Genomic DNA, 26642 nt, shown 5'->3' with positions numbered 1-26642 from the left:
CATTTTAAAAAAATAAAAGGGCACTGGCAGATGGTGCTTTCTGTTTTGGTGTCATTTCTCAGGGGTCTCTCAACCACACCTACATCCATAAAAGTCCAATTTCAAGTACATGTGTCTCAGGAACCCTAGAATCATAGAGTTGGAAGAGACCACAAGGACCATCGAGTCCAACCCCCTGCCAAGCAGGAAACACCATCAGAGCACTCCTGACATATGGTTGTCAAGCCTCTGCTTAAAGACCTCCAAAGAAGGAGACTCCACCACACTCCTTGGCAGCAAATTCCACTGTCGAACAGCTCTTACTAATGTTCTTCCTAATGTTTAGGTGGAATCTTCTTTCTTGTAGTTTGGAACCATTGCTCCGTGTCTGCTTCTCTGGAGCAGCAGAAAACAACCTTTCTCCCTCCTCTATGTGACATCCTTTTATCTATTTGAACATGGCTATCATATCACCCCTTAACCTCCTCTTCTCCAGGCTAAACATGCCCAGCTCCCTTAGCCGTTCCTCATAAGGCAACGTTTCCAGGCCTTTGAATATTGGTTGCCCTCCTCTGGACACGTTCCGGTTTGTCAGTGTCCTTCTTGAACTGTGGTGCCCAGAACTGGGCACAGTACTCCAGGTGAGGTCTGACCAGAGCAGAGTACAGTGCCACTATTACTTCCCTTGATCTAGATGCTATACTCCTATTGATGCAGCCCAGAATTGCATTGGCTTTTTTAGCTGCTGCGTCACACTGTTGGCTCATGTCATGACTTTAAACCTGCCTTTAAAAAGTCTTGGAGATGCAGTAGCAGGTTTGGGTGAAGATTATCCTCAAGCTCACGCTTAACATTATGACTTTCCTCCACTGGAAAGTGCTGTGTATGTACCAAGACATTTGTCCACCTAGCTCAGGCATCCCCAAACTCGGCCCTCCAGATGTTTTGGGACTACAACTCCCATCATTCCTCGCTAACAGGACCAGTGGTCAGGGATGATGGGAATTGTAGTCCCAAAACATCTGGAGGGCCGAGTTTAGGGATGCCTGATCTAGCTCAATTGTCTACACTGATTGGCAGCAAGCAGCTCTTGAGGATTTCAGGCAGGGGAGCAAGCCCAGCCCAGTTAATCAAACAAATATTTATTACGGTCATAGACCAGCATAATTAGGGTGGGGTACATTCATTTAAAATGTGTAAAACGTTTTGGAAAGCTAAAATTATTAAAAGAGAAGGTATATATAAAAGACTGCAGTGGTACCTCGGGTTACAGACGCTTCAGGTTACAGACTCCAATAACCCAGAAATAGTACCTCAGGTTAAGAACTTTGCTTCACGATGAGAACAGAAATTGTGCTCCGGCAGCGTGGCAACAGCGGGAGGCCCCATTAGCTATAGTGGTACCTCAAGTTAAGAACAGTTTCAGGTTAAGAACGGACCTCCAGAACGAATTAAGTTCTTAACCCGAAGTACCACTGTATAAAAATCTAAAAGAAGGGTTAGGAGCATTAAACAGATATGGAAGAGCAAAAAAGGTTAGTATATAAAAGGCTATGGCTATCAATTTACAAAACACTCTGATATGAGTGTTCATTAAATCTAGTTTGTGGCACAGGTCATCATCTGACGAATTTTGGAGTCAAACAACATCTAGAGAGCTACAGGTCTGAGGGACGCCATATTTCAAGCAGTGAATATTTCTTCCTGAGAGTGTTTATGGGCTCTTGGCTGCTGTGTGTTGAAGCGTGATAGCGAAGTCAAGTGAGTCATCGGCCGACGGAAGAGGAAGAACTGTCCTCTGCAAGGAAGAAATGAAAGTTGCAGGTTGGACAGCCTGGGTATTCTCAGCCTTGTAACCAGAGAGTTTCTCCTTGCTCATCTGTTCGTGGAGCTGTTTTTAAAGACACTTCTGTACTGCAGCTCATCAACATGAGTGCATGTGAAATGGGGAAATTGACAAGGGCACAACCTAACTATCGAAGCTTCTTTGAGTGAAGCAGCTGGTACTGTGATAAATCTTCGAGTCTCCCCACAGAGTAACTCTCTTTATAACTTGTCTTGTGGCAAGTTTCTGAGTTTGGCAAAACACTTGAGGATCTCATTGGGAGCAGACAGGCACTTAAAAAGAAGGTCAAATAGAATCATGGAACTACAGGGACCCTGTGGATCATCTGGTTCAACCCCCTTCAATGCAGGAATAGATCCCATACGGGAATCGAACCTGCAACCTTGGCATTATCGACACCACGCTCTAACCAACTGAGCTATAGTACAAACCGAGTGGCAAGGAAAGTTGACTTTGGTCTGTAAACTACGCAGACTGAATGTGTGCATAATTTGGGTTTTCTCTGGCATGGCCAGGGAGCTAGCAAGACACTTGGCTCGCGCCCCACCCATCTTAGTGTGGCAACACCTGTAACACTTTGGAACTCCCTGCCTGTTGACAAAAACATATTTTGTTTGTTGTTGTTTAGTCGTTTAGTCGTGTCCGACTCTTTGTGACCCCCTGGACCAGAGCACGCCAGGCACTCCTGTCTTCCACTGACTCCCACAGTTTGGTCAAACTCATGCTGGTAGCTTCAAGAAAACTGTCCCACCATCTCGTCCTCTGTCGTCCACTTCTCCTTGTGCCCTCCATCTTTCCCAACATCAGAGTCTTTTCCAGGGAGTCTTCTCTTCTCATGAGGTGGCCAAAGTCTTGGAGCCTGAGCTTCAGGATCTGTCCTTCCAGTGAACACTCAGGGCTGATTTCCTTCAGAATGGATCAGTTTGATCTTCTTGCAATCCATGGGACTCTCAAGAGTCTCCTCCAACACCATAATTCAAAAGCATAAATTCTTTGGCGATCAGCCTTCTTTATGGTCCAGCTCTCACTTCCATACATCACTACTGGGAAAACCAGAGCTTTAACTATACGGACTTTTGTCGGCAAGGTGATGTCTCTTGCTTTTTAAGATGCTGTCTAGCTTTGTCATTGCTTTTCTCCCAAGAAGCAGGCATCTTTTAATTTCGTAACTGCTGTCACCATCTGCAGTGATCATGGAGCCCAGGAAAGTAAAATCTCTCACTGCCTCAATTTCTTCCCCTTCTATTTGCCAGGAGGTGATGGGACCAGTGGCCATGATCCATATTTTGTATAGGCAACCCCATATTAAAACGTGTATAATGTTGGCATGTGTTTTAGTCTGCTTTTCAGTTTATTGCTGATTATGCTTATTTTTGGAAATAGTTGTTTTTAGCTTTCTTTTTTCCTTCAGCCCCTGATAATTTCATTGTTTTCTTATTTTTTTGTAAAATTCAGTAGTAAGCAGAATAGTTTAGGGGATTGCAGTGGAACTTCCTCGCTGAACTTCCCAGAACCCTCCCGCTTTTAATTTTAATATTTCACTCTCAAGTCCCACTTCCTTTAAAAGCAGTGGGGAAGTTAGAGGCAGTGGGAATGAGCTTTACGTGTTCCATTTAGTGTTGCAACTTTTAAAACATAACCAGGCTGGTGTCTGTCTGGCTTGCCCTCGGTGCAGTTCAGCAAAAAGTGACGGCCTGTTTTCCTGCGTGTGACTTGGGTTCTGAGATAATGCAAAACCCAAGACGCTTCAACTGATATGAGTTGCAAAATGTGCTTGTCTGTCTTTAGATAAGAGTCTGTCTGCCCCAAGAGAGGTTTGCAAGGACTATCGCCTCCTTTCCCTTACACCAGACAAGTAAGATCGTAGCTAATCCTGTCTGTGTCAACTGACCACTAGTGTGCCTGATAGAATCCCAACCTGATTTGGAAGACAGCTGACTGGTCAAAACCAAATACCATTTCGGGGGTGATGTTAGTCTAGTTATCACCGAGGCTTGAAATCTGTTTGGGCCATACTGCTTCCTAGTGGAGGCTTGCTAACCTAAATACAGTGGTACCTCAGGTTAAGTACTTAATTCGTTCCGGAGGTCCGCACTTAACCTGAAACTGTTCTTAACCTGAAGCACCACTTTAGCTAATGGGGCCTCCTGCTGCCACCGCGCCGTGGGAGCACGATTTCTGTTCTCATCCTGAAGCAAAGTTCTTAACCTGAGGTATTATTTCTGGGTTCGCAGAGTCTGTAACCTGAAGCGTATGTAACCTGAAGCGTATGTAACCTGAGGTACCACTGTAGTCCTTCCCTACCACTGTTAGAAACACAGGCATATAAGCTAGGTGCCATGTGGCTTCTTAAACCAAGGTTTAGGTAAAGGTAAAGGGACCCCGACCATTAGGTCCTGTCGTGGCCGACTCTGGGGTTGCATTGCTCATCTCCCTTTATTGGCCGAGGGAGCCGGCATAAAGCTTCTGGGTCATGTGGCCAGCATGACTAAGCCGCTTCTGGCGAACCAGAGCAGTGCACAGAAACGCCGTTTACCTTCCCGCCAGAGTGGTACCTATTTGTCTACTTGCATTTTGATGTGCTTTTGAACTGCTAGGTTGGCAGGAGCAGGGACCGAGCAACGGGAGCTCACCCCGTCGCGGGGATTCGAACTGCCAACCTTCTGATCAGCAAGCCCTAGGCTCAGTGGTTTAACCCACAGCGCCACCCGCATCCCAAACCAAGGTTTACAGGTTACCAAAACAAAATGTCTAGTTACCATTTGGGGGCAAGATAGCTCTGAAGTCTTATTTTTCTCTGTAAATAATTTCCCCCCAAATAATAATAATAAAATAAGGATACAAAAAACCAAACCACTATCTAACATTTAAACTTCTAATAAAAAATCCTACTATTTTACAAACCTTCTTTTGGGGTTCTTTAAACCTCAAAACTTCCTTCCACCCCCTTCTACTGGTTCTTTACATCTTACACCATTCTCTGCAATTTGTTATCATTTTTATCCACTTGTTAACCTTTACATTCTCTAATATTTTTTTTTTACTTACAGGTGCTTAATCTAAACCTGCCAACTTGTTTACAGTATTTCTGCACATACACAATAAATTTCCCCCACTCTTTTTAAAACTTCTCATTGTCAGAGTCTCTTTTGAGTTTTGCCATTTCTGCATAGTCCATAAGTTTTATTTGCCATTCTTCTGTTGTTGGCAGCTGTTCTTCTTTGCATCTTATTTTTCAAATGTGATCTTATTTTTTAACTGTGATTGATTATCCGTTAAACATCTGACTAGTTCAGATGATAACCTTGAGTTAACGAAAGAGCTGTGAGAAGTCAAAGTAGAAAAGTCACTTGAGGGGATATTTACTGAGACCACCTGCGGGCACCATAGAATGTGTTGCGTAGGCTCAGTGCTGTTGCTGGGTGAAACATTGGCAGCATTTGTTTTTCTCTGTGCTTGTACAGTCGTACCTCAGATCCCGAACCCCTTGTGACTCGAATGTTTTGACTCCCAAACGCTGCATACCCAGAAGTGATTCTTCTGGTTTGTGAACGTTCTTTGAAGCCAAACGTCCGACGCGGCTTGCGATTGTGTGCAGGAAGCTCTCTAAGCCAATCGGAAGCCACGCCTTGGTTGCTGAAGGTTTTCCGAAGTCAGAACGGACTTCCAGAATGGATTCCTGGTATGCAGGCTAAGACCATACCTGCCCGCGGACTGTCTCGCCAGAGTGGTGCATGCTCTGGTTATCTCTTGCTTGGACTACTGCAATGCGCTCTGCGTGGGGCTACCTTTGAAGGTGACCCGGAAACTGCAATTAATCCAGAATGCGGCAGCTAGACTGGTGCCTGGGAGTGGCCGTCGGGACCACATAACACCGGTCTTGAAAGACCTACACTGGCTCTCAGTACATTTCCGAGCACAATTCAAAGTGCTGGTGCTGACCTTTAAAGCCCTAAACGGCCTCGGTCCTGTATACCTGAAGGAGCGTCTCCACCCCCATCATTCTGCCCGGACACTGAGATCCAGCGCCAAGGGGCTTCTGCCGGTTCCCTCATTGCGAGAAGTGAGGTTACAGGGAACCAGACAGAGGGCCTTCTTGGTAGTGGCTCCCAACCTGTGGAACACCCTCCCTTCATATGTGAAGGAAATAAGCAGTTATCCTATCTTTAAAAGACATCTGAAGGCAGCCCTGTTCAGGGAAGTTTTTAATATTTAATGCTGTACTGTTTTTAACATTTGACTGGGAGCCACCTAGAGTGGCTGAGGAGACTCAGCCAGATGGGCGGGGTATAAATACATTATTATTATTATTATTATTCCATTTGACAACCAAGGTGCGACTGAATTGCTGATTACTTTGACTTTCCATGAGGTTTGGTTTTTTACTCTTCTAGCTCACCCAAGTTTGTGGTTAAAAAAACAACACACACTCGTCATATACTTTGCCTTACACACCTTCTGAAGGCCAGAGGGGTTTCTTAATATGACATCACTTCCACCCCTACCCGCTCATCTGGTTTCACTGACTTCCTAGATGCACTGTTGAAAAACTCTTGTCTCCTGTGTTCTTCTTCCTCAAGCAAAATGAAAATCTTTTCTCTCTTTAATTGGTCCAGATGGCATGATGCTTTTTATATATATACAATGAGCTGGGGTCTCTGGCTAGTCAATAGCCCAAGACAGTTGGCTGTAGTATGCAAAACCACCTCCAGGCAAGATATCATTAGTCAAAAAGATGGGTGTCCATAATTATTTGTAACATTGATATGCTCTTTCTAAAAGAGTGATGTGCAGTTTTCTTGATCGTTCGTGTTTGGCAGTTTATCAGTCATGCAACTTTAAAATTTGCTGCCATTCTTTTTTCCCACCCCTCTTAGGGTTCCAGTTTCCAAAATGTGGCGGTCCGTGGTATCTCTGTGTCTCCTGGTGGTCCTTACGGGTGCTCGCAATGTCCCCATCTTCCCTCCTCTCTCTCACGACATGGTCAACTACATCAATAAGTTGAACACTACCTGGCAGGTAAGTACCAACTTTTGGCTGGCCAGTTGGGATGGTGGATGACACTGGCAGGAGAAGGAGGTGTTATATCTGAAGGAGTGTTCTCACCCCCATCGTTCTGCCCGGGTGCTGAGGTCCAGCGCTGAGGGCCTTCTGGTGGTTCCCTCACTGCGAGAAGCAAAGCTACAGGGAACCAGGCAGAGGGCCTTCTTGGTAGTGGCGCCCACCCTGTGGAACGCCCTCCCATCAGATGTCAAAGAGATAAACAACTACCTGATATTTAGAAGACATCTGAAGGCAGCCCTGTTTAGGGAAGTTTTTAATGTGTGACATTTTAATGTATTTTTAATCTTTGTTGGAAGCCGCCCAGAGTGGCTGGGGAAACCCAGGCAGATGGGTAGGGTACAAATAAATTATTATTATTACTATTATTATTATTTATTATTATCTGCCCACTGGGATGACAGCAAGGCAGATGTCCCATTCCTGAGCTTTTCCCTTTTTTTTACCTCTCAACATGCTGCAGATCAGGTGGTAGAATGGTAGGCTTGCTTTCCTCCAAGGACAGCTTACTCTGTGGCTTTAACCCCTTCCAAGCTTTAATGAAGAGTTGAACATTTTGGTTACCCTACAGTTTGTTCTGAGGTTCCCAGTTCAGGTCACCTGCCCTTCTGCCAAGTTCTCAGCTGTGAATTCAACATAGGGGTGGAGAGGGGAGTGATCAGGTTCTCATCAGAAGACAATTCTGCAGGATACTCCTGCACAATAACTATTGGAGAGTGTATAGTGCTAGCTTGGTTCTCAAACTTAATCCATTCTGGAAGTCCGTTCCAAAACCAAGGTGCGCTTTCCCACAGAAAGTAATGCAATCTGGATTAATCCGTTCCAGACTTTTAAAAACAACCCCTAAAACAAGAATTTGACATGAATTGTACTATTTAATGAGACCATTGACCCACAAAATGACAATGTACTGTACTGTAAAAAACAACAACAGAAGATAAAAATGAAAATGTCACACAATCAATAAATCAGTAGCTGAACTGGGTTCCACACAGTCACAAAAACAAGAAAAGCCACAAAAACGAAAAATAAATAGCAAAAACAGACCTGAGCGTAGCACTCAGAATGGAAGTGTGGCACTCAAATCGGAAGCATAAAACTCAAATCGAAGCATGTTCAGCTTCCAAAAAAAGTTCGCAAACCAGAACACTTACGTCTGGGTTTGCATTGTTTGGGTTCCAAGTTGCTCGACAGCTAAGCCGTTCGAGAACCAAGGTACCACTGTACAATCACGCTTCTGTCTTGTCTTAAAGGCTGGACACAACTTCCACAATGTGGACCTGAGCTATGTGAAAAAGCTGTGTGGCACGTTCCTGCATGGCCCCAAACTACCAGAAAGGTGAGTTTTCTGTTCCTTACCTCTGGAAGCTAAAGCTTGCACGAATTTCCTGTAACTCTGGACTTCTCCGTTCTCCATTCAGTTTCTAGACACAGGTCTAGCCTGCTTTTTAATGAGGACGATGCTTCAGATATTAAGTGGAACAAAATATGGATTCCATATTGTTAAAATGTGAAATTGATTTAATAAATGCAGTAATATCCCTTTGGGGTTCCTTTCCCCCCCCCCCCTGCATAATTTTTATTGTTTTTTGGATCATAACAAACAAACAAAAAAATAATAAAGCAGTTTACACCTTGTTGTCGCAGATTTCTTTCTATAAGACTTCCTTCAGCTTCCCCTGAAATCATCCATACCCTAATTTAACAAATTCACACAAATCCTGGCTTATATTGACATTATTTTCTCTTTCCTTCTTTAGACAATATTCCAACCTTTTCACAAAGCTTTTTTAAACCCAACTAGCGTTATCTGACCTTCACTTATATTTTCCAGATATTCCACAAATTTCCCCCAGTCCTCAATGAACCTTTGGTCTTTTAAATATCTAATTTCCCCCGTCAATCTGTCCATCTCCGCATATTCTAGTAGTTTTGCTCTCCATTCCTCAAGCGTCGGTATGTTCTGTTGTTTCCAGTTTTGAGCCAATAGGACCCTTGCGGCTGTTGTTGCATATTGAAAGAATTTACTGTCATTGTTCTTTATATCACTTCCTGCTAACAGAAAAGCCTCCGGCTTTTTCCCAAAGTTATATCTTAATATACTTTTCATTTCATTATATACACTTTCCCAAAAGCCTTTGACCTTTCTGCAGTCCCACCACATATGGAAGAAGGATCCCTCTTTTTCCCTGCATTTCCAGCATTTGTTGCAAGTTTTATATATTTTTGCTAATTTTGCAGGTGTTATATACCAACGGTAAAACATCTTCATGAGGTTCTCTTTTAACGTTATGCAAGCTGTAAATTTAAGATTTTTTTTCCAGAGTTTCTCCCATTCTTCATAGTATATATTATGGCCGATGTCCCTTGCCCAATGAATCATCACCGACTTCACTTCCTCATCTATCAAGTTATACTCTAATAGCATATTATACGTTTTAGAAAGAATTTTGTAATCATTGTTTATTATTTCAGTCTGGAATTTAGATTCTTTATCCGCGTATCCTCTCTCTTTAACGTCTTGTCTAAACATTTCGTTTATTTGAAAATAGTGTAACCAATCATAGACTTTTTCTTTAACCTGATCATATGGTTTCAGTTTCCATGTCCCCCCTACTTTTGTTAACAATTGTTCATAAGTTATCCAATCACCTCTCATGTTTACTTTTTTCACGCTCATAACTTCCAATGGGGATAGCCAGTGTGGTACTTTAGGTTCTAGTAAAAATCTATTCCTCTCCCAAACTTCCATTAGAGGGCCTTTAAAAATATGCGATGCGAAACCCTTGTGCTTCCTCTTCCCCTGCCATAAGTACGCATGCCATCCTGCTCTATTGTCGAACCCCTTCAGATCTAATAGTTCCTTATTTTCCAATCTTATCCACGTTTTCACCCAGCAAAGGCACGATGCCTCGTAATATAATTTCAAATCTGGCAGAGCGAATCCCCCTCTTTCTTTAGCTTCTGTTAAGAATTTAAACTTAATCCTTGGTTTTTTGCCCTGCCAGACATATTTTGAGATTCCTCTTTGCCACTCTTTAAATATCTTAGTGCCCTTGATTATCGGTAAGTTCTGGAACAGAAATAACATTCTCGGGAGAACGTTCATCTTAATTAAAGCTATCCTACCCCAGAATGACAATCTCAGCTTCCCCCACCTCTCCAAGTCCTTTTTTATCTCTTTCCATACCTGCTCATAGTTATTCTTAAATAGATCTATGTTTTTCGGGGTTATCCATATTCCTAGATATTTCACCTTTTTGGCCACTTCTATTTCTGTTTGTTGTTGTAATTCCTCGATTGCCTTCGAATCTAAATTCTTCACCATTATTTTAGTCTTTCTTTTATTTAACTTGAAACCAGCCACCTTACCAAATTGTTCCAGTTCTTCCAGTATCTCTTTTATTGAGTTCAGCGGATCTTCTTCTGTTGTTATTACTAAATCGTCTGCGAACGCCTTAACTTTATATTCATTTTGACCAATTCTAATCCCTTTTATTTTCTTATTTTGTCTTATTGAGTACAGGAGTACTTCCAGTACTATTATAAATAGCAACGGGGAGAGTGGGCAACCCTGTCTTGTACCCTTCGCTACCGTTATTTCTTCTGACACCACGTTGTTTATAATCAATTTGGCCTTTTGCTCCGTATAGATTGCCTTTATTCCATTGAGGAAGTTCATACCGACCTCCATATATTCTAACTGTTTTAGTAAAAAGTCCCAAACTATATTATCGAATGCTTTCTCTGCATCCACGAACATCATTATGGCTTGCTTATCATACCTGGCAGACAAGTATTCTATGGAATTTATTATATTTCTAATATTATCTTTCATTTGCCTGCCCGGCAGAAAGCCCGCCTGATCTCCATGGATATATTCTGACCATATGTTTTTGACTCTACTTGCCAGTATTCCTGCGAAGATTTTATAATCAACATTTAACAGCGAGATCGGCCTGTAGTTCTTAACTTGCGACAGATCTGAGTCTTGTTTTGGGATTAAAGTAATGAAAGCATCCTTCCAAGTATCTGGTATTTCTTTTTCTTTCAAAATATTGTTCATTACTTCTCTCAGTGGTGCCAATACAATATTTTCCATTTCTTTATAGTAGCTTGCCGTGAAGCCATCTGGGCCCGGGGCTTTCCCTCTTTTTAAATCTTTAATTGCTAATTTTATTTCTTCTGTCTATTGAGGTGTTTAATTGCTCTTTTTTCTCTATTGGAATCTTCTGAACCTGCTTATCTTTCAAAAAAATTTCTATTTTTCTCTGGTTGAATCTTTCTCTATTTTTATATAATCCTCTATAATAATCCAGAAAAACTTTCCTTATTTCCTTGGGGTTAGTTATTTCTTCTCCGTTCGCTACAATTTTATTTATTGTGCTTTGTTCCTTTCTTTTCTTGGTTTGCCATGCCAGAAGCTTCCCTGACTTGTTCGCAAACTCAAACGTTCTTTGTCTTAGTTTTTTTATGTTCCATTCTACTTCCCTATTTATTATTGTTGCATACTGGGTTTGCAGTACTTTAATATTTTCTTTTATTCTCTTATTATTAGGTTTTTTAACTAGTTTCCCCTCCAAGTCCGTTATCTGTTTCAGAATGTCCTTTTTCCCTTTATCTCTTCCTTTGTTTTTAATGGCATTCTGCTGAATAAAAAAGCCCCGCATCACTGCCTTACCCGCATCCCATACCACCTTAGTTTTGGTGCCTTTATTCATATTATCCTTAAAGAATTCTTTCATCCTTTTCTGTGCTTTTTCAACTATATCTTGGTCATCTAAGAGGTAATCCTTCAGTCTCCATCTAAAAGTACCTTCTTCCAGACCTTTCAGTTCCATCTTTATTGGGTTGTGGTCAGATATTATTTTGGCCTGAATCTCTACCCGTATAATTCTTGGTGTTAGTTCGTTCGAGACCCAGATCTGATCTATTCGGGACAGTGATTGGTTAGGCTCAGAGTGGTACGTAAATTGCTTTTCCAGCGGATGTCTGAGTCTCCAGGCATCCATTAGGTTACAGTTTTTAACCAACGAGAAAAAGGTTCTGGGCAGCTTCCCTTCCTTACCCCCCGCATCTCTGAGTCTGTCCATTTCTAATGAGACCACCCCATTCATATCCCTGAGTATAATCATTTTTTGATCTGCGTACTCAGCTAATTTTTCTTCCAAGGTTTTATAAAACTCGGATTTATTATCGTTTGGAGCGTATAGTCCTACTATAATTAAATTTTGTCCATGCCATTTAATTTGTACCATCATTATCCTTCCGTTTTCATCTTTAAAGATTTGCTGGGCCTCAATTTGTTTTTTAACATAAATAACCACACCTTTTTTTGACTTTATCAGATGATATGAACTCATTTCCCAGTCTTTTATTTATCAGAATTCTTTTATGCCGTCTTGCTATATGGGTCTCCTGTAAGCAAATAATGTCTACACTTTCTTTTTTCAAGATTTGTTCGACTTTGTTCCTTTCCCCCCCCTCATTTATCCCATTAATATTCCAACTCCAAATCTTTAACACCATGGTGATTGAACCTACCTAAATTACTTCTTTTCTTATATTTCCGCTAATTCTTCTTCCTCCTGTTCTTCTTCTTCTTCTCCTCTTGACCCTTCTACTACCTCCTCTATCTCTTCCTCAGCACCCCCTGCTGCCTCTCCTATTTTGTCTTCCTCTTTTTCTAGTCTCAGTTCTTTATATTTTCTTAGGAATTTGCTAGTTTCTTCTGGATTAACCAATCTATGCCTCTTACTTCTGTACATGAATGAGATGCCCTCCGGATACTCCCATTTAAACTTTATATTATTTTTCTTCAACGTCTGTGCCAATGCTTTATACGGCTCTCTACGTTTCAGAATTCTAATTGGTATGTCTTTGAAAATTATTATATAATTCCCATTAATGCACAGTCTTTTTTCTCTATTTCTTTGCAAAATCTTATTTCTCATTTCCTTTTCTTTAAATATAATCAGGCAGTCTCCTACAAATTTTTTAGCTCTGGTTGTTTTTATTTTTAATCTGAATGCCGTTTGTACTGATTTTGCCATCTCTTCTATTGGTATATCCATCCATTGGGCTAATTCTGCAATCAGATTCTCTTTAATGTTTTCTCCTTGTCTTTCTGGCACAGCTCTAAGTCTTAAATTAGCCTCCCTTTGTCTTAGTTCATTCAAAGCAATTATGTCTTTCAAGTCTTCTTGCGCTTTGCTTAGTTCTAATAGCTCTACTTTGATCCTCTCCTCCTCACGTCTTACCTCCTTCAATTCTATTCTCGTCTTTTTTAACCCCTCTTCTGTTGCCTGAGTTCTCCTGAATACTTCCTTTATTTGACCTTTTAATTCATTGACTGTTTCGTCCATCTTTTTATCCATTTTCCCTATCTTATTGTCTACTTGTTCTAGTTTTACTTCTAAATTTATTTCACTTTGTTTGATTTCCGCAAACATTCTTAGAATATCTGCTTTGAAGTCTTGTTCTTGCTTCGATCCCTTTCTTTCAGAATTTTGATGTGCTTTCTTTCACAATTTTGATGTGCTTTTGAACTGCTAGGTTGGCAGGAGCAGGGACCGAGCAACGGGAGCTCACCCCGTCGCAGGGATTCGAACTGCCAACCTTCTGATCAGCAAGCCCTAGGCTCAGTGGTTTAACCCACAGCGTCACCCGCGTCCCAAACCAAGGTTTACAGGTTACCAAAACAAAATGTCTAGTTACCATTTGGGGGCAAGATAGCTCTGAAGTCTTATTTTTCTCTGTAAATAATTTCCCCCCAAATAATAATAATAAAATAAGGATACAAAAAACCAAACCACTATCTAACATTTAAACTTCTAATAAAAAATCCTACTATTTTACAAACCTTCTTTTGGGGTTCTTTAAACCTCAAAACTTCCTTCCACCCCCTTCTACTGGTTCTTTACATCTTACACCATTCTCTGCAATTTGTTATCATTTTTATCCACTTGTTAACCTTTACATTCTCTAATATTTTTTTTTTACTTACAGGTGCTTAATCTAAACCTGCCAACTTGTTTACAGTATTTCTGCACATACACAATAAATTTCCCCCACTCTTTTTAAAACTTCTCATTGTCAGAGTCTCTTGAGTTTTGCCATTTCTGCATAGTCCATAAGTTTTATTTGCCATTCTTCTGTTGTTGGCAGCTGTTCTTCTTTGCATCTTATTTTTCAAAATTGATCTTATTTTTTAACTGTGATTGATTATCCGTTAAACATCTGACTAGTTCAGATGATAACCTTGAGTTAACGAAAGAGCTGTGAGAAGTTAAAGTAGAAAAGTCACCCTTTTTATTTATACTTTCCGCATTTACAATTTTCCCCCTCAAGTACAAAACCAATACATTAATTGTCCAGCTTCCCTTTCCCCTGCTCCCATGGTTCATTCTAGTTTCCCAATTGCTCTTGCATATTCCAATTGCCCCCTATTCCCTTTCCAATAGGGCATTGTTTAAATTCTTGGTTGGACTTGGTGTGGGGCACCATCCTGTTTCATGTCTTGATCTGGAAAAAGAAGGTGTTATGTACTGAAGTTCTCGCCCTGGGTCAGCAGGGGGATACTGTAGATAGTTATGCAAATAAGGGATCAAAAGTGACGTTCAGTGATTGGATAGTTTTAGAAAATTGTTACAGTTACGTTGTAGTGGAGCTCTATATAAGCAGGCTGACTGAACCCTTCAGTTCAGTTCTGTTCTGGCCTGTGAATAAACAAGAGCTGTTTGAAGAATCGCTGTGTCATCTGATATGTTCACCCACAACTTAACAGAAGGAATGCCCAGAACGTTAATCTGTCACTCCTCTTTCCGCACTCCCAATTTTGAAATGCACATAGGATTGGATTCTCCAACGACTTGGTCCTGCCTGAAAGCTTCGACTCGCGGGAGCAGTGGCCAAAGTGTCCAACCATCGGTGAGATCAGAGACCAGGGCTCTTGTGGTTCCTGCTGGGTAAGACAAAAGTTTCAAAGCCTCTCCTTTGCCAGGGTATGAATTGAGGGGCTCCACATCTGCTATAGTCTTTCTTTCGTTCTTCCTTCCTTCTTTCTTTTTTGGGCCATGTTTTTCCTCCAATTTTGGAGGCAACAACGATTCTGAATACAGTGGTACCTCGGGATGTGAACGGGATCTGTCCCGGAGCCCCGTTCGCATCCTGAATAGAACGTAAGACGTGCATGTGTGGGTCGTGTTTCACCGCCTCCGCGCTTGCGCTTGCGCATGATGTCATTTTGACCATCTGTGCATGTGTGAGCGGCGAAACCTGGAAGTAACGCGCTCCATTACTTCCGGGTTGCCACGGAGCGCAACCCAAAAATACTTATCCTGAAGCATATTTATCCCGAGGTATGACTGTACAGTGGTACCTCAGGTTAAGTACTTAATTCGTTCCGGAGGTCCGTACTTAACCTGAAACTGTTCTTAACCTGAAGCACCACTTTAGCTAATGGGGCCTTCTGCTGCTGCCGCGCCGCCAGAGCACGATTTCTGTTCTCATCCTGAAGCAAAGTTCTTAACCTGAAGCACTATTTCTGGGTTAGTGAAGGCTGTAACCTGAAGCGTATGTAACCCGAGGTACCACTGTACCAGTTTCTGAAAACTGCTTTTACGTTCTGTTAAAATGCTTTGTAAAATTAAATTTCATAGCAATGAATGGATATAGTTTGAGACAAAGGTTTGCGCATGAATCGGTGAGGAAGCATGGTGGAGGGCTGGTCTTGTGTGTGGCGCAATATGATCACTGCTGTTGTACCATTTATATTTTTTAATACAATTACTCTGTGTGTATACAGCCCAGGCAAAGTTCTTTTTATAAAGTTCCACAAATCTGAATCGGAGAAGGGTAAGCACCATCTTATTGTCTCCTAATAAGAATCAGTGGTGCTTTTTTAAAAGTGCCCAGTTATGCTGGGAGCGTATCCAACCTATGAAAGCAGCATATACAGTGGTACCTTGTTCTCAAACTTAATCCATTCCGGAATTCCATTCCAAAACCAAGGCGTACTTTCCCATAGAAAGTACTGTAATGCAAAATGGATTAATCCATTCCAGACTTTTAAAAACAACCCTTAAAACAGCAATTATGGATTTTACTAGCTAATGACGCCATTGATTCATAAAATGAAAGCGATAATCAATGTACTGTACCATAAAATGAGACAGTATTGTGGATGATAAAAACGAAAAAAAAAATTTCCCTTACCTGCACTGATGATAGTCATTGTTTGGATGGGGGGCTTTTATCAATTTCCGCAGTCGCACAGTCAGTCAATCAGTAGCCGAACTGGGTTCCACACAGTCACAAAAACAAATTAACCGAAAAAGCCACAAAAATGCAAAATAAATAGCAAAAACAAAAGCGCCAAATTTAATCCATTCCAGAAGCCTGACTTCTGAAATGTTCGAAAACCAAGGAGCGGCTTCTGATTGGTGCAGGTGCCCCGGAAACAATAGCCAACAGCCGCATTGGACATTCGGCTTCCGAAAAACGTTAAAAAACCAGAACACTTACTTCCGGGTTTCCAGCATTTGAGAACCAAAGTATGTACATATGCAAATTTAAATCAAGTCTCTGCCCCGAGGAATTTCTAGTGGGAAAGGGAGGGGAAAAGGCAAGCTAATGGTTATGGAGGACGGATGCAATTGCACTCGTTTAATTATACAGTGGTGCCCCGCAAGACGAATGCCTCGCAAGACGGAAAACCCGCTAGACGAAAGGGTTTTCCGTTTTGGAGGTGCTTCGCAAAACGAATTTCCTATGGGCTTGCTTCGCAAGACGAAAATGTCTTGTGAGTTCCTGCGGTTTTTTTCCCCTCCCCCCCCTTTTTCTAAGCCGCTAAGCCGCTTATCAGCTGATCCGCTAAGCCGCTAAGGCGCTTAACAGCTGATCCGCTAAGCCACTTAACAGCTGATCCGCTAAGCCGCTTATCGGCTGATCCGCTAAGCCGCTAATGGGCTTGCTTCGCAAGACGAAAAAACCGCAAGACGAAGAGACTCGCGGAACGGATTCTTTTCGTCTTGCGAGGCACCACTGTGGTTTGTCTTTGCGGGTGAGGCCTAAGGCGTTATTCTTCAAGAGTTGGCTGGGCCGCTCCTTACTCTCTCTCTTGATTGCATTCTCTGAAGGCTTTTGGTGCCGTAGAGGCCATTTCTGACCGGGTTTGCATCCATACCAACACCAAAGTGAATGTAGAGATCTCTGCAGAAGACCTGCTCTCTTGCTGTGGCTTTGAATGTGGAATGGGGTAAGTTCTTTTCCCGTGTCTTCACCTTTCAGAACAGCGACACCCCAGCTCCCTCTGTATCCCGACTTTCCAGTGAAGCAACCCAAGCCCTTCCTCTGTTTGAAGAGCTGCCCCATTCAGGAATACAGTTGTACCTTGGTTTTCGAACAGCTTCGTTCTCGGAACGCTTTGGCTCCCGAATGCTGCAAACCCGGAAGTGAGTATTCCGGTTTGCGAACTGGAAGCCGAACATCCTCCACAGCTTCCGATTGGCTGCAGGAGCTTCCTTCAGCCAATCAGAAGCTGCACTTTGGTTTCGAAGTCGAACGGACTACTGGAACGGATTCCATTCGATTTCCATTGTACGGCTGTAGACGTGCCCAGCATTAGCTCATAGTACCTCTGATCCACAAGGGACGCTGTGGGTTAAACCACAGAGCCTAGGACTTGCCGATCAGAAGGTCGGTGGTTCGAATCCCCACGACGGGGTGAGATCTCATTGCTCGGTCCCTGCTCCTGCCAACCTAGCAGTTCAAAAGCATGTCAAAGTGCAAGTAGATAAATAGGTACCACTCCAATGGGAAGGTAAACATTGTTTCCATGCGCTGCTCTGATTCGCCAGAAGCAGCTTAGTCATGCTGGCCACATGACCCGGAAGCTGTATGCCAGCTTCCTCGGCCAATAAAGTGAAATGAGCGCCGCAACCCCAGAGTCGGCCATGACTGGAACTAATGGTCAGGGGTCCCTTTACTTACCTCTGATCCACTGTACATCAAATAATTTAAGTATGGGGAAATGGATAATTAACTTTAAGTGTCTCTTGGCATGGGATGTCAGAATATGCCTCTGGGGGCCCACGCAGCGCCCAGGATGAGACAAACCTCTCTGGGCGTCTTCCTGGTGTTGCACAGCTCTGGGACTTCCACAAATCATTAGCACACCAGGGACACATAGCAGATGCCTATGTGCTCACACACTCAGCAGAGATTAGCAGAAACAAAGTGGACATTGGTGTGCTCATTCTAAGCTAGGGGTCGGCCAACTTTTTTAGCCGCGGGCCAGTTCACTGTCCCTCAGACCTTGTGGGAGGCTGGACTATATTTTGAGAAAAAAATATGAACGAATTCCTATGCCCCACAAATAACCCAGAGATGCATTTTAAATAAAAGGACACATCTATTCATGTAAAAACACAGATTCCCGGACCGTCCGTGGGCCGGATTTAGAAGGCCATTGGGCCGGATCCGGCCCCGGGGCCTTAGTTTCCCTACCCATGTTCTAAGCCAGCCTTTCTCACCCTGTGGGTCCCCAGATGTTGTTGAACTACAACTCCCATCACCCCTAGCTAGCAAGGCCAGAGCTCAGGGATAATGGGAGTTGTAGTCCAACAACATCTGGGGACCCACAGGTTGAGAGCCGCTGGTTTTTATTAAGCAGTATATACAGGACAAAGTGATCATGGCGTCCTCTCTCTTCAGCTCTGAGAGAGAACAGAAAGTAAAAAGTACAAAAAACACAACAGAACGGAAGAGATAAGACTAGCTTCCGTTCTCAGGCTTTCCAAGCCTAGAAAGTAATCACAGACAAGTGATGGAACAGTCACACATCAGCGACGGAGGAGTGAAATGCTAACATGGAATGGGAACTGACATGCAGTCAATGGCTGCTGCAAAAGACTCTGTTATCCACCAACCTGGTCCTGCAGTCCTTTGAAAGGCCCACCGACATTGGTTTGCTCTGCAAATCTTCTTGCAGGCCTCCAGTTAAAACTACTCCTGCCTTTATTTCCCCCACGGATCTTCGCGATGGCATTGCATAAATCGTTGCTTTCTTGCAGGTGTAATGGAGGCTATCCTTCAGCCGCCTGGAAATATTGGACGGAGAAGGGTCTGGTGTCTGGCGGCCTTTACGACTCCCACGTGGGTGAGTTTGTCTCCCGTAGCAAACCAGAAACTGCATCAGCCCTCCACCCCACCTAGTGGTTTTATCTTTGTCCTACACCTATGCAGGCACACACACACACACACACACACACAAATGCCCACTTGTGAATCAGAGGCACGCTACCTCCATCCACTGGAAGCAGTAAACTGGGTTTAATGCTGCCAGGGAGTTTACGGTGGGCCAGAAGTTCAATTTGCAGTAGATGGTTGGCTTAGGATTCCCTGTGTTGGGGGGGATGTTTGAGAGTTTTGTATGTGGAACAAAATTAAAAAATTCCTTCCAGTAAGCATCTTAAGAGACCAACTAAGTTTGTTATTGGTATGAGCTTTCGTGTGCACGCACACTTCTTCAGATATGTGGAAGAGATTGTGAAGGATGTTTTTGGAAGATTATGCTTATTGACTTATTTATTTCTGAAAAGTTAAACATGGCTTGCTTGTAATAAAAAACAACTGCAACTCAGAGCTGTTGACAAAGAGAATGGGATTATATTGTGTCATCGGTAGAAAGAATCCTTTAAGAAACTTTCAGAAGAGAAAAGTCAGCAATAAACTAGAAGCAGATTATAAAACAGAGCATCTGCCCCCTTGTGGCTTTTTGCCCGGCTGCTAAAACATTCCTGTTCAGGATGGATTTTGGAGACATCCGTGGCTTTTAAGTTCCTGTATATAGCCTTGTGTGAAAACTGTTCTGCTGGTATAAGAGTGATTTAAATGTATGGGGTGGAAATGGCCATGGTTTCATTTCCCTTTTAATTTGCAGTTGGCTACTTTAAAAAAATAAATAAATTAGGAAGGCGTGCCTTAAAGGAAATAGTTCTGTTCTGCTGTTTCCTGCAAAAAAAAAAGTCACATTGGTGCCTGAATTGTGGAGGGGGAACAAAATTATGCAGATGTACATGTTTTATTTTTGACTGGAGGATATGTTGGTGTCCCAGCCACAGGGTCTCTGGCTCTATGACCCCCTGGATGGAATTTGACTTTTGTATTTTTGCTCCTGTCCAAACAGGCTGCAGGCCATACTCTATCCCTCCTTGTGAGCACCACACCAACGGAACTCGACCCCCCTGCACCGGGGAAGGGGGCGAAACCCCAGAGTGCAAGAAAAAATGCGAAGATGGCTATTCTCCATCCTACAAAGAAGACAAGCACTACGGTAACAGCATTGCTTCGTGGCAAAGGCCAGCAATAACAATGCAGTTCTTTGTCCCTAGGTTTGAAATATAAAAGACACAGCACAGAAGGAAAAAGGGATGTGGAGGGTAGAGGAAGGAACACCAAGGTCAGGCACCACTCGTTTGTGGTTAACAAGAGTTCTTGTTGGTGGAATAGAACTAATTAAAGGAAAAGCAAATTAAAAGTGCTTGTGTTTCAGCAGAGGCAACAAAGCAGCCCTGCTTCCCTTTGGCGCAGCCTGATGGAATCTTTAAAAGGCTGTTTGCATTGCATGCTCAGGGCTGCAAGCTTTAAAGGGCTGCAATTTAACTTTGTGTCTTGTTTTACAATCCAGTACAGACACCCATGGCAGCCTGTTTGAAATAGCAGCCCTAGAAAAGCAATCTGATTAATGTGGACAGGTTTTTAATTATGACAGAGCCTGCAGTTTTAGGACTTTACATTTAATCCGGTGCTTAAGATCCCCATTGGGGATGCAGTTCTGCCGTAAAGGTAAAGGGACCCTTGACCGTTGGGTCCAGTTGCAGATGACTCGGGTTGCAGCGCTCATCTCGCTTTACTGGCCAAGGGAGCCAGCGTACAGCTTCCGGGTCATGTGGCCAGCATGACTAAGCCGCTTCTGGCGAACCAGAGCAGCGCACAGAAACACTGTATACCTTCCCGCCGGAGCGGTACCTATTTATCTACTTGCACTTTGACGTGCTTTCGAACTGCTAGGTTGGCAGAAGCAGGGACCGAGCAACGGGAGCTCACCCCGTCGCGGGGATTCGAACCGCCGACCTTCTGATCAGCAAGTCTTAGGCTCTGTGGTTTAGACCACAGCAGTACCCGCGTCTTTCATGGAGAGCAGCTATTCCTAAAGGCAGTTCATAGACCAGGGGTGTGACTTCACCATCCCTGGCATCATTGGCTACGCTGGTTAGGTTACAAGCAGGGGAGGTTATAGAATTGGCATCCTGTCCTGTTCTTCAAAGTGTGTTTCTAGTCCCTATGATTTAAACAAGGCTTGAGGATGCCTCCTCAGGAAACCACAGCTACTGCGACTCAAATCCCAGCTGGGCACCTTGGGTCAAACAAAGGGAAGGTGGGAACTCTACAAATCTGATTTTGATTTTAAAAAATGCTTTGAATTCTTGCTGATTTGGAGGTTGCCTCCTCTATCTCCACAGGTGTGACTTCCTACGGTGTGCCCCCCAATGAGGATATGATAAAGGCTGAAATTTACAAGAACGGGCCGGTGGAAGGAGCTTTCGTCGTTTATGCAGACTTCCTCATGTACAAGTCGGGTAAGGCTATTGGGGTTTTTTTTCCTATTTCTGAATAAATTGCCTGGCGCTTTAACTCTTACAGCAGGGGTAGGCACTAGATGTGGCCCTTCGGACCTCTCTGCCTGGCCCCTGGGAGTCTGTTCGTGGCACACCTCTTCCCTAGAAGAAAAGGTGAAGGAGTAAACTCTCCACAAATATGGAGTGGCGTCCTTAAGTAGGTTGGATGGTGCCTTGCACACCTCCTTCTGGAAACTCCTGGAACCAAACCATACCTGTCAACCTTCCCTTTTTTTGCGGGTAATTCCCTTTTCCAGCGCCATTTCCCGCTGATTCCTGCTGCTATCCCGGATTGTTAGCTATCCCATAGACTGTCCCCGGGACAGGTGAGGCTGCTGGTCCCTTATTTTTGAGGCTGCTGATCCCTTATTTACAAACCTGAAAGTTGACAGCTATGAGCCAAACTGGTGCCAGATGTATTTCTTTGCTTTCCTTTGTACCATATCAGCAAGGCCGAGCGGGTGGGTCTTGTCATCTGGGTATCCCAGGACCTCCATACACACTGCCCAGGGTTGCACCCCAGGGTGCTGCTAACACAGCATTTTGACTTCACCCCTGGAGGCGCACTCCATTGTCTTTTGAGACGGACGGATGCCAACATCAACAACATCTGTCGAGTTGCTCCATCCCACGTCCCTTGCTCATTTTGGTTTTTAGATGTAGTTAGTCTATTCTGGTCCCGTGGGTTACCCGAGAGGCAAGGTCCAAGTCCGGTCCGTGGTCAAAGGTGCAACATGGAGGCAGTCCATAGTAGCTGAAGCTGGGTGCAGGGCAGGGAGTTGGGTGAAGTCAGGAACAGGCAAGCAAGCAGGGAGCCAGGGCAGGTCAGGAGCTCAGGGAGGAAAGCAGGACACGGTTCAGGCAGGAACTAGCAACCAACAATGTTGCTCCCGCAACTTGGGACTGGAGCTGGCCGGCTTTTATCTGCCCCGAGGCATAGGGCGGCCCCGATCCTCTGTTGACTCGCCTCTCCTGGCCTGGAGGTGAGCACTCCTCCTGCAGGAACTTAGTTTCCTCCGCCTCTCTGCCCTGAGCCTCTGTAGCTCAGGAGAGGCTGGACCCAGAGGCAACCTCAGCTTCCTCTGACGGGGCTGAGAGTGGAGCACATGCAGGCAATGGGTCCTCCATCACCTCAGGAGCCAGAGCAGACTCAGCTGATTCCTGCACCTGAGGATCCAGCACAGGTGAGGACCCTTCAGGCTCATGCCCCGGCCCCGGCTCAGCTGGTTCTGGAGGCGGGGAATCCTGTGCAGGCTGGGATCCCTCAGGTTCAGCATCCAAGTCCGAATCCCAGGCCATCACACAGTCACTTTCTTCCATCATTGCAGGTGTATATCAACATGTCTCTGGAGAGGAAGTTGGTGGCCACGCGATCCGAATCCTCGGCTGGGGCGTCGACAACGGCACTCCCTACTGGCTGGCTGCAAACTCCTGGAACACCGACTGGGGTGAAAATGGTAGGTGGCCTTACGGGGTCCTGGCTTGTTCAGGTGATAACTTGCTGAGTGGGTGGGCTGTGTCTTTGCAGGAGAAAAAGCGTCTTTCATTTCTTTGTATACTGTTCGGTGCCAAGGCTGTCGTGAAAACATCTGACACTCAGCTTGATTTCAAAGAGTAGCTTGTGTTTTTTTATTATTAAAAACAATGCCTAATACCTGTAGTGATTTGCGTAAGTCAGACCCAGTCAATGAGCTATTCCTTGTCTTATGCCAGGGGTGTCCAAACTTTTTTCATAGAGGGCCAGATTTGATGAAATGAAGGGCCATGAGGGCCGACCGAAGTTGTTGGCCTTTTTTTAAGATTGAAGTTGTTGGGGTTTTTTTAGGATTTTACGCCAGGAAATAGAAATAAACTGCCACTGAAGAGCAACTGTAATCAACAATTTACGCTAGTAGGACTACAAGAAGTTTTGTAAGGAGAAATATCACAAAGAAGATAGACATTAGTTATGATATTTAAATGTAACAGTGAAAGTCGGAAATGTGAATTGAGTGAAAAGATTGGAAAATTTTCTGATGTGATTGATGGAAGTCAAAAAAACATTGTATAAGATATAAAAGTATGTTTAATAATTGTTGAAAATCTTACGTTAAAAAACATATATATATATATATGAGAAATAAATTGCCACAGGGGCCAGATTAAACCGACCAGCAGGCCGGTTTAGGCCCCCGAAACAGACTTTGGACATGCCTGACTTATGCAAATCATAGCAGTCAGGAATTGTTAAAAGGCAGCTTCTGTGTCCCATCTATCGCTTGCACAAAAACGCTCCAGGGTTTAAAAGGTTGCTTCTCTTTGCCTAGCTGAGAGCTCTCAGGCTTGGAGACGCTTCACTAAGGCATTATTCCTCTGCATTCCTCCTAGGCTTCTTCAGAATTCTCCGCGGGGAGGACCACTGTGGAATCGAATCCGAGATTGTCGCTGGCATCCCTCGGACCAGCCAGTACTGGAAACAGCTGTAAACCGCTTTTCTTGAATCCAGCCAGTTAGCCCTTCTGCAAATAATCAATTGATCGTACCTGTGGAGAAAATAAGCGGACAGGGTTGCGAAAGTTTCATGCAAGACATTTTAGACTTTGGCTTTTTTTATTTTTATTATTAAAGCTTTCGGATAATTTTTGGTTTTTAATTGTGTTGCGCTGCTCCCTCTGGCAAAGTCTGCCTTTGAGCCAAGAGGCACGTAGCTTGGGTTCGACACAAAGCCTTCCTGGGCTGCCAGCGACAGACAATTTGCAGAGCTGAATTTGGGGAGTCTTCCAGTACAAGTGGAAGTGAATGCAACCCCCATTTATTCTTTCACCACCCTCACTGATGATAATCTGAAACTTCTTCTTCCAAGCCTTAATTGCAACAATCCTCTGGAATTTCTCGAGTTGCTGCAGAGCCAATACAGTTGATCCAACGGCCTTGGCTGCTGTATCCCAGTGCCAAGAGGTTAAAAGGGTATGTTTCCCCAGTTGCCTTCATCTCAACATGCCCCTAAATTGGGTAGGGGGAACAGTGAGGTGGTTTCAGAGGCCCATGGCCTTATTTCTGAGCCGACCCAGCCCCAAAAGTGCAACAGACAGCCAAGCGCTCCTCCTCTTCTGTTGCAATCTCCATATGAAATGTTGTTTGATTTATTTTAATCTGGCTTTATTGGATTGCCACGCCATCATGTTCACTGGTGCCTGAAAGCCAGCTTGCAATTATAATTGCATTTAACAGCGGCAGGAGGGAACGACTCTGCCTTTGTTTCATTTTTAATTAAGATGTTAAGTGATGACACTCAATTTTTTAAAAATCACCTATTCTGTTAGGAGAGCTGGGCTTTGTGCATGAGCAGCTGGGAGTGACGTAAAGAACAAACCTATTTTTACTATTTCAAATTATCAAGTTGTGTTTTTACGAAAATGAACTAAAGCATGCAGCCAGCAGTTGGGAATAAGACAGATACACGAATCTTCCTCATTTCACTATCTTCCAACTCAAAATACCACCCCACCCTTTTTGCATTTGACAAGAACCATGTATTACAATTGGCTGCTGTTGCAATCACAGGATTTGTCAATTTGTCTCTTCTCTCTACAATAAAGGCCTCATTACCTGGCTATATAGCAAGTTCTTATTCTTCCCCCTTGTGGCCAAAAATGCTTTTGTGTTTTCCTGGGTATGTATTATGCAGCAGTTCTGGGGTAAAAGTTTTAGGCTTCCTGGTCTTGTGTGCCCGCCTGCCTGCTTAGCTGCTGGTGGTGGAGAAACTGGCGTGATGATAAACCCCAACCTTACTATGGAGCTCCATATACAAAATGCTGTACTTTTAAAGCACATTCGTTCCCTCAAGGAATTCTGGGCGCTGTAGTTCGTTACGGGTAGCTGGGGGACTGTGGCTATACAGGAGCCGAACTACAGTACCCAGAATTCTTTGAGGGTAAGAACGTGCTTCAGGGTTGCGCCAGAATATTAGAGCTGCTATTTTGGGAGGGGGAGGGTGCATACATTTTCAGGCTTTTGAACCACATTGCGCTCGGAAGGGTGGAGTCTGTTTGGCATGAACCAGGCCAGCTTTTGACCAACTGGGCTTCTGCAGTTATTTCGTACCACAGTTCCAGTTGTGATGGCTGAGCCCAATTGGAACTCTGGTCCAAGACATCTTAAAGGTAAAGGGACCCCTGACCATTAGGTCCAGTCATGGACGACTCTGGGGTTGCGGCGCTCATCTCACTTTATTGGCTGAGGGAGCCGGCGTACAGCTTCCGAGTCACGTGGCCAGCATGACTAAGCCGCTTCTGGCGAACCAGAGCAGCGCACGGAAACACCGTTTCCCTTCCCGCCGGAGCGGTACCTATTTATCTACTTGCACTTTGACGTGCTTTCGAACTGCTAGGTTGGCAGGAGCAGGGACTGAGCAACAGGAGCTCACCCTGTCTATCGCGGGGATTCGAACCACCGACCTTCTGATCAGCAAGCCCTAGGCTCTGTGTGTGGTTTAACCCACAGAGGGAGCACCACCTGCGTCCCTCCAATACATCTTAGAGGGGCCCCAAATTCATCAAAGGCCAAGCAATCTGATCAGAGTCGTAGAATCTTAGTAGGAAGGGACCCCGGGGGTCATCTAAGCCAGTGTTTCCCAACCTTGTGCCTCCAGCTGTTTTTGAACTACAACTCCCATCATCCCTGACTAGCAAGACCAGTGGCAAGGGATGATGGGAATTGTAGTCCAAAAACAGCTGGAGGCACAAGGTTGGGAAACACTGATCTAAGCATCCCTGACAGATGTCCACCCAGCTTCAGCTGTCAGAAAGTTCTTCCTCTTGTGCAAGTCTATTGGCAATTGGAGTGAAGAGACTCAAAATCTCTCTCCTGGATGCTTTTAGGTTTCGACTTCTGTTTCTGATCCACAATTTGTTTGTTCCTTCCCAACTATGCTCATTAAGCAATGACCACTTCAGCCTTTATGCTGCGTTGTGCAGCACCACAATCTCTGATCAGTGCAAGATTCCAGGGGTTCCAGATGTTTACCAAGAGTTTTGTTTCCTTGGAAGGAGGGACCGCAGAGACACTGGCATCTTTAGGACGCAGTATATTGTTTA

General features: G+C 44.0%; 1 protein-coding gene across 1 annotated transcript; it reads left to right on the top strand.

The window, feature by feature from the left end:
• Positions 1-6672: 6672 nt before the first annotated feature.
• Positions 6673-25160, top strand: CTSB (cathepsin B). The gene is made up of 9 exons (XM_079968963.1): positions 6673-6844; positions 8140-8225; positions 14739-14853; positions 17026-17144; positions 18961-19046; positions 20076-20222; positions 21412-21528; positions 22896-23024; positions 23935-25160. The coding sequence occupies exons 1-9, from the start codon at positions 6719-6721 to the stop codon at positions 24030-24032; spliced, it is 1023 nt and encodes a 340-aa protein (XP_079825089.1). The 5' UTR covers positions 6673-6718; the 3' UTR covers positions 24033-25160.
• The last annotated feature ends 1482 nt before the right edge of the window (positions 25161-26642 follow it).

Source organism: Podarcis cretensis, assembly GCF_951804945.1.
Source record: "Podarcis cretensis genome assembly, chromosome: 3".
NCBI classification, from domain to species: domain Eukaryota; kingdom Metazoa; phylum Chordata; class Lepidosauria; order Squamata; family Lacertidae; genus Podarcis; species Podarcis cretensis.
This window is presented reverse-complemented; position numbering and strand designations above follow the sequence as displayed.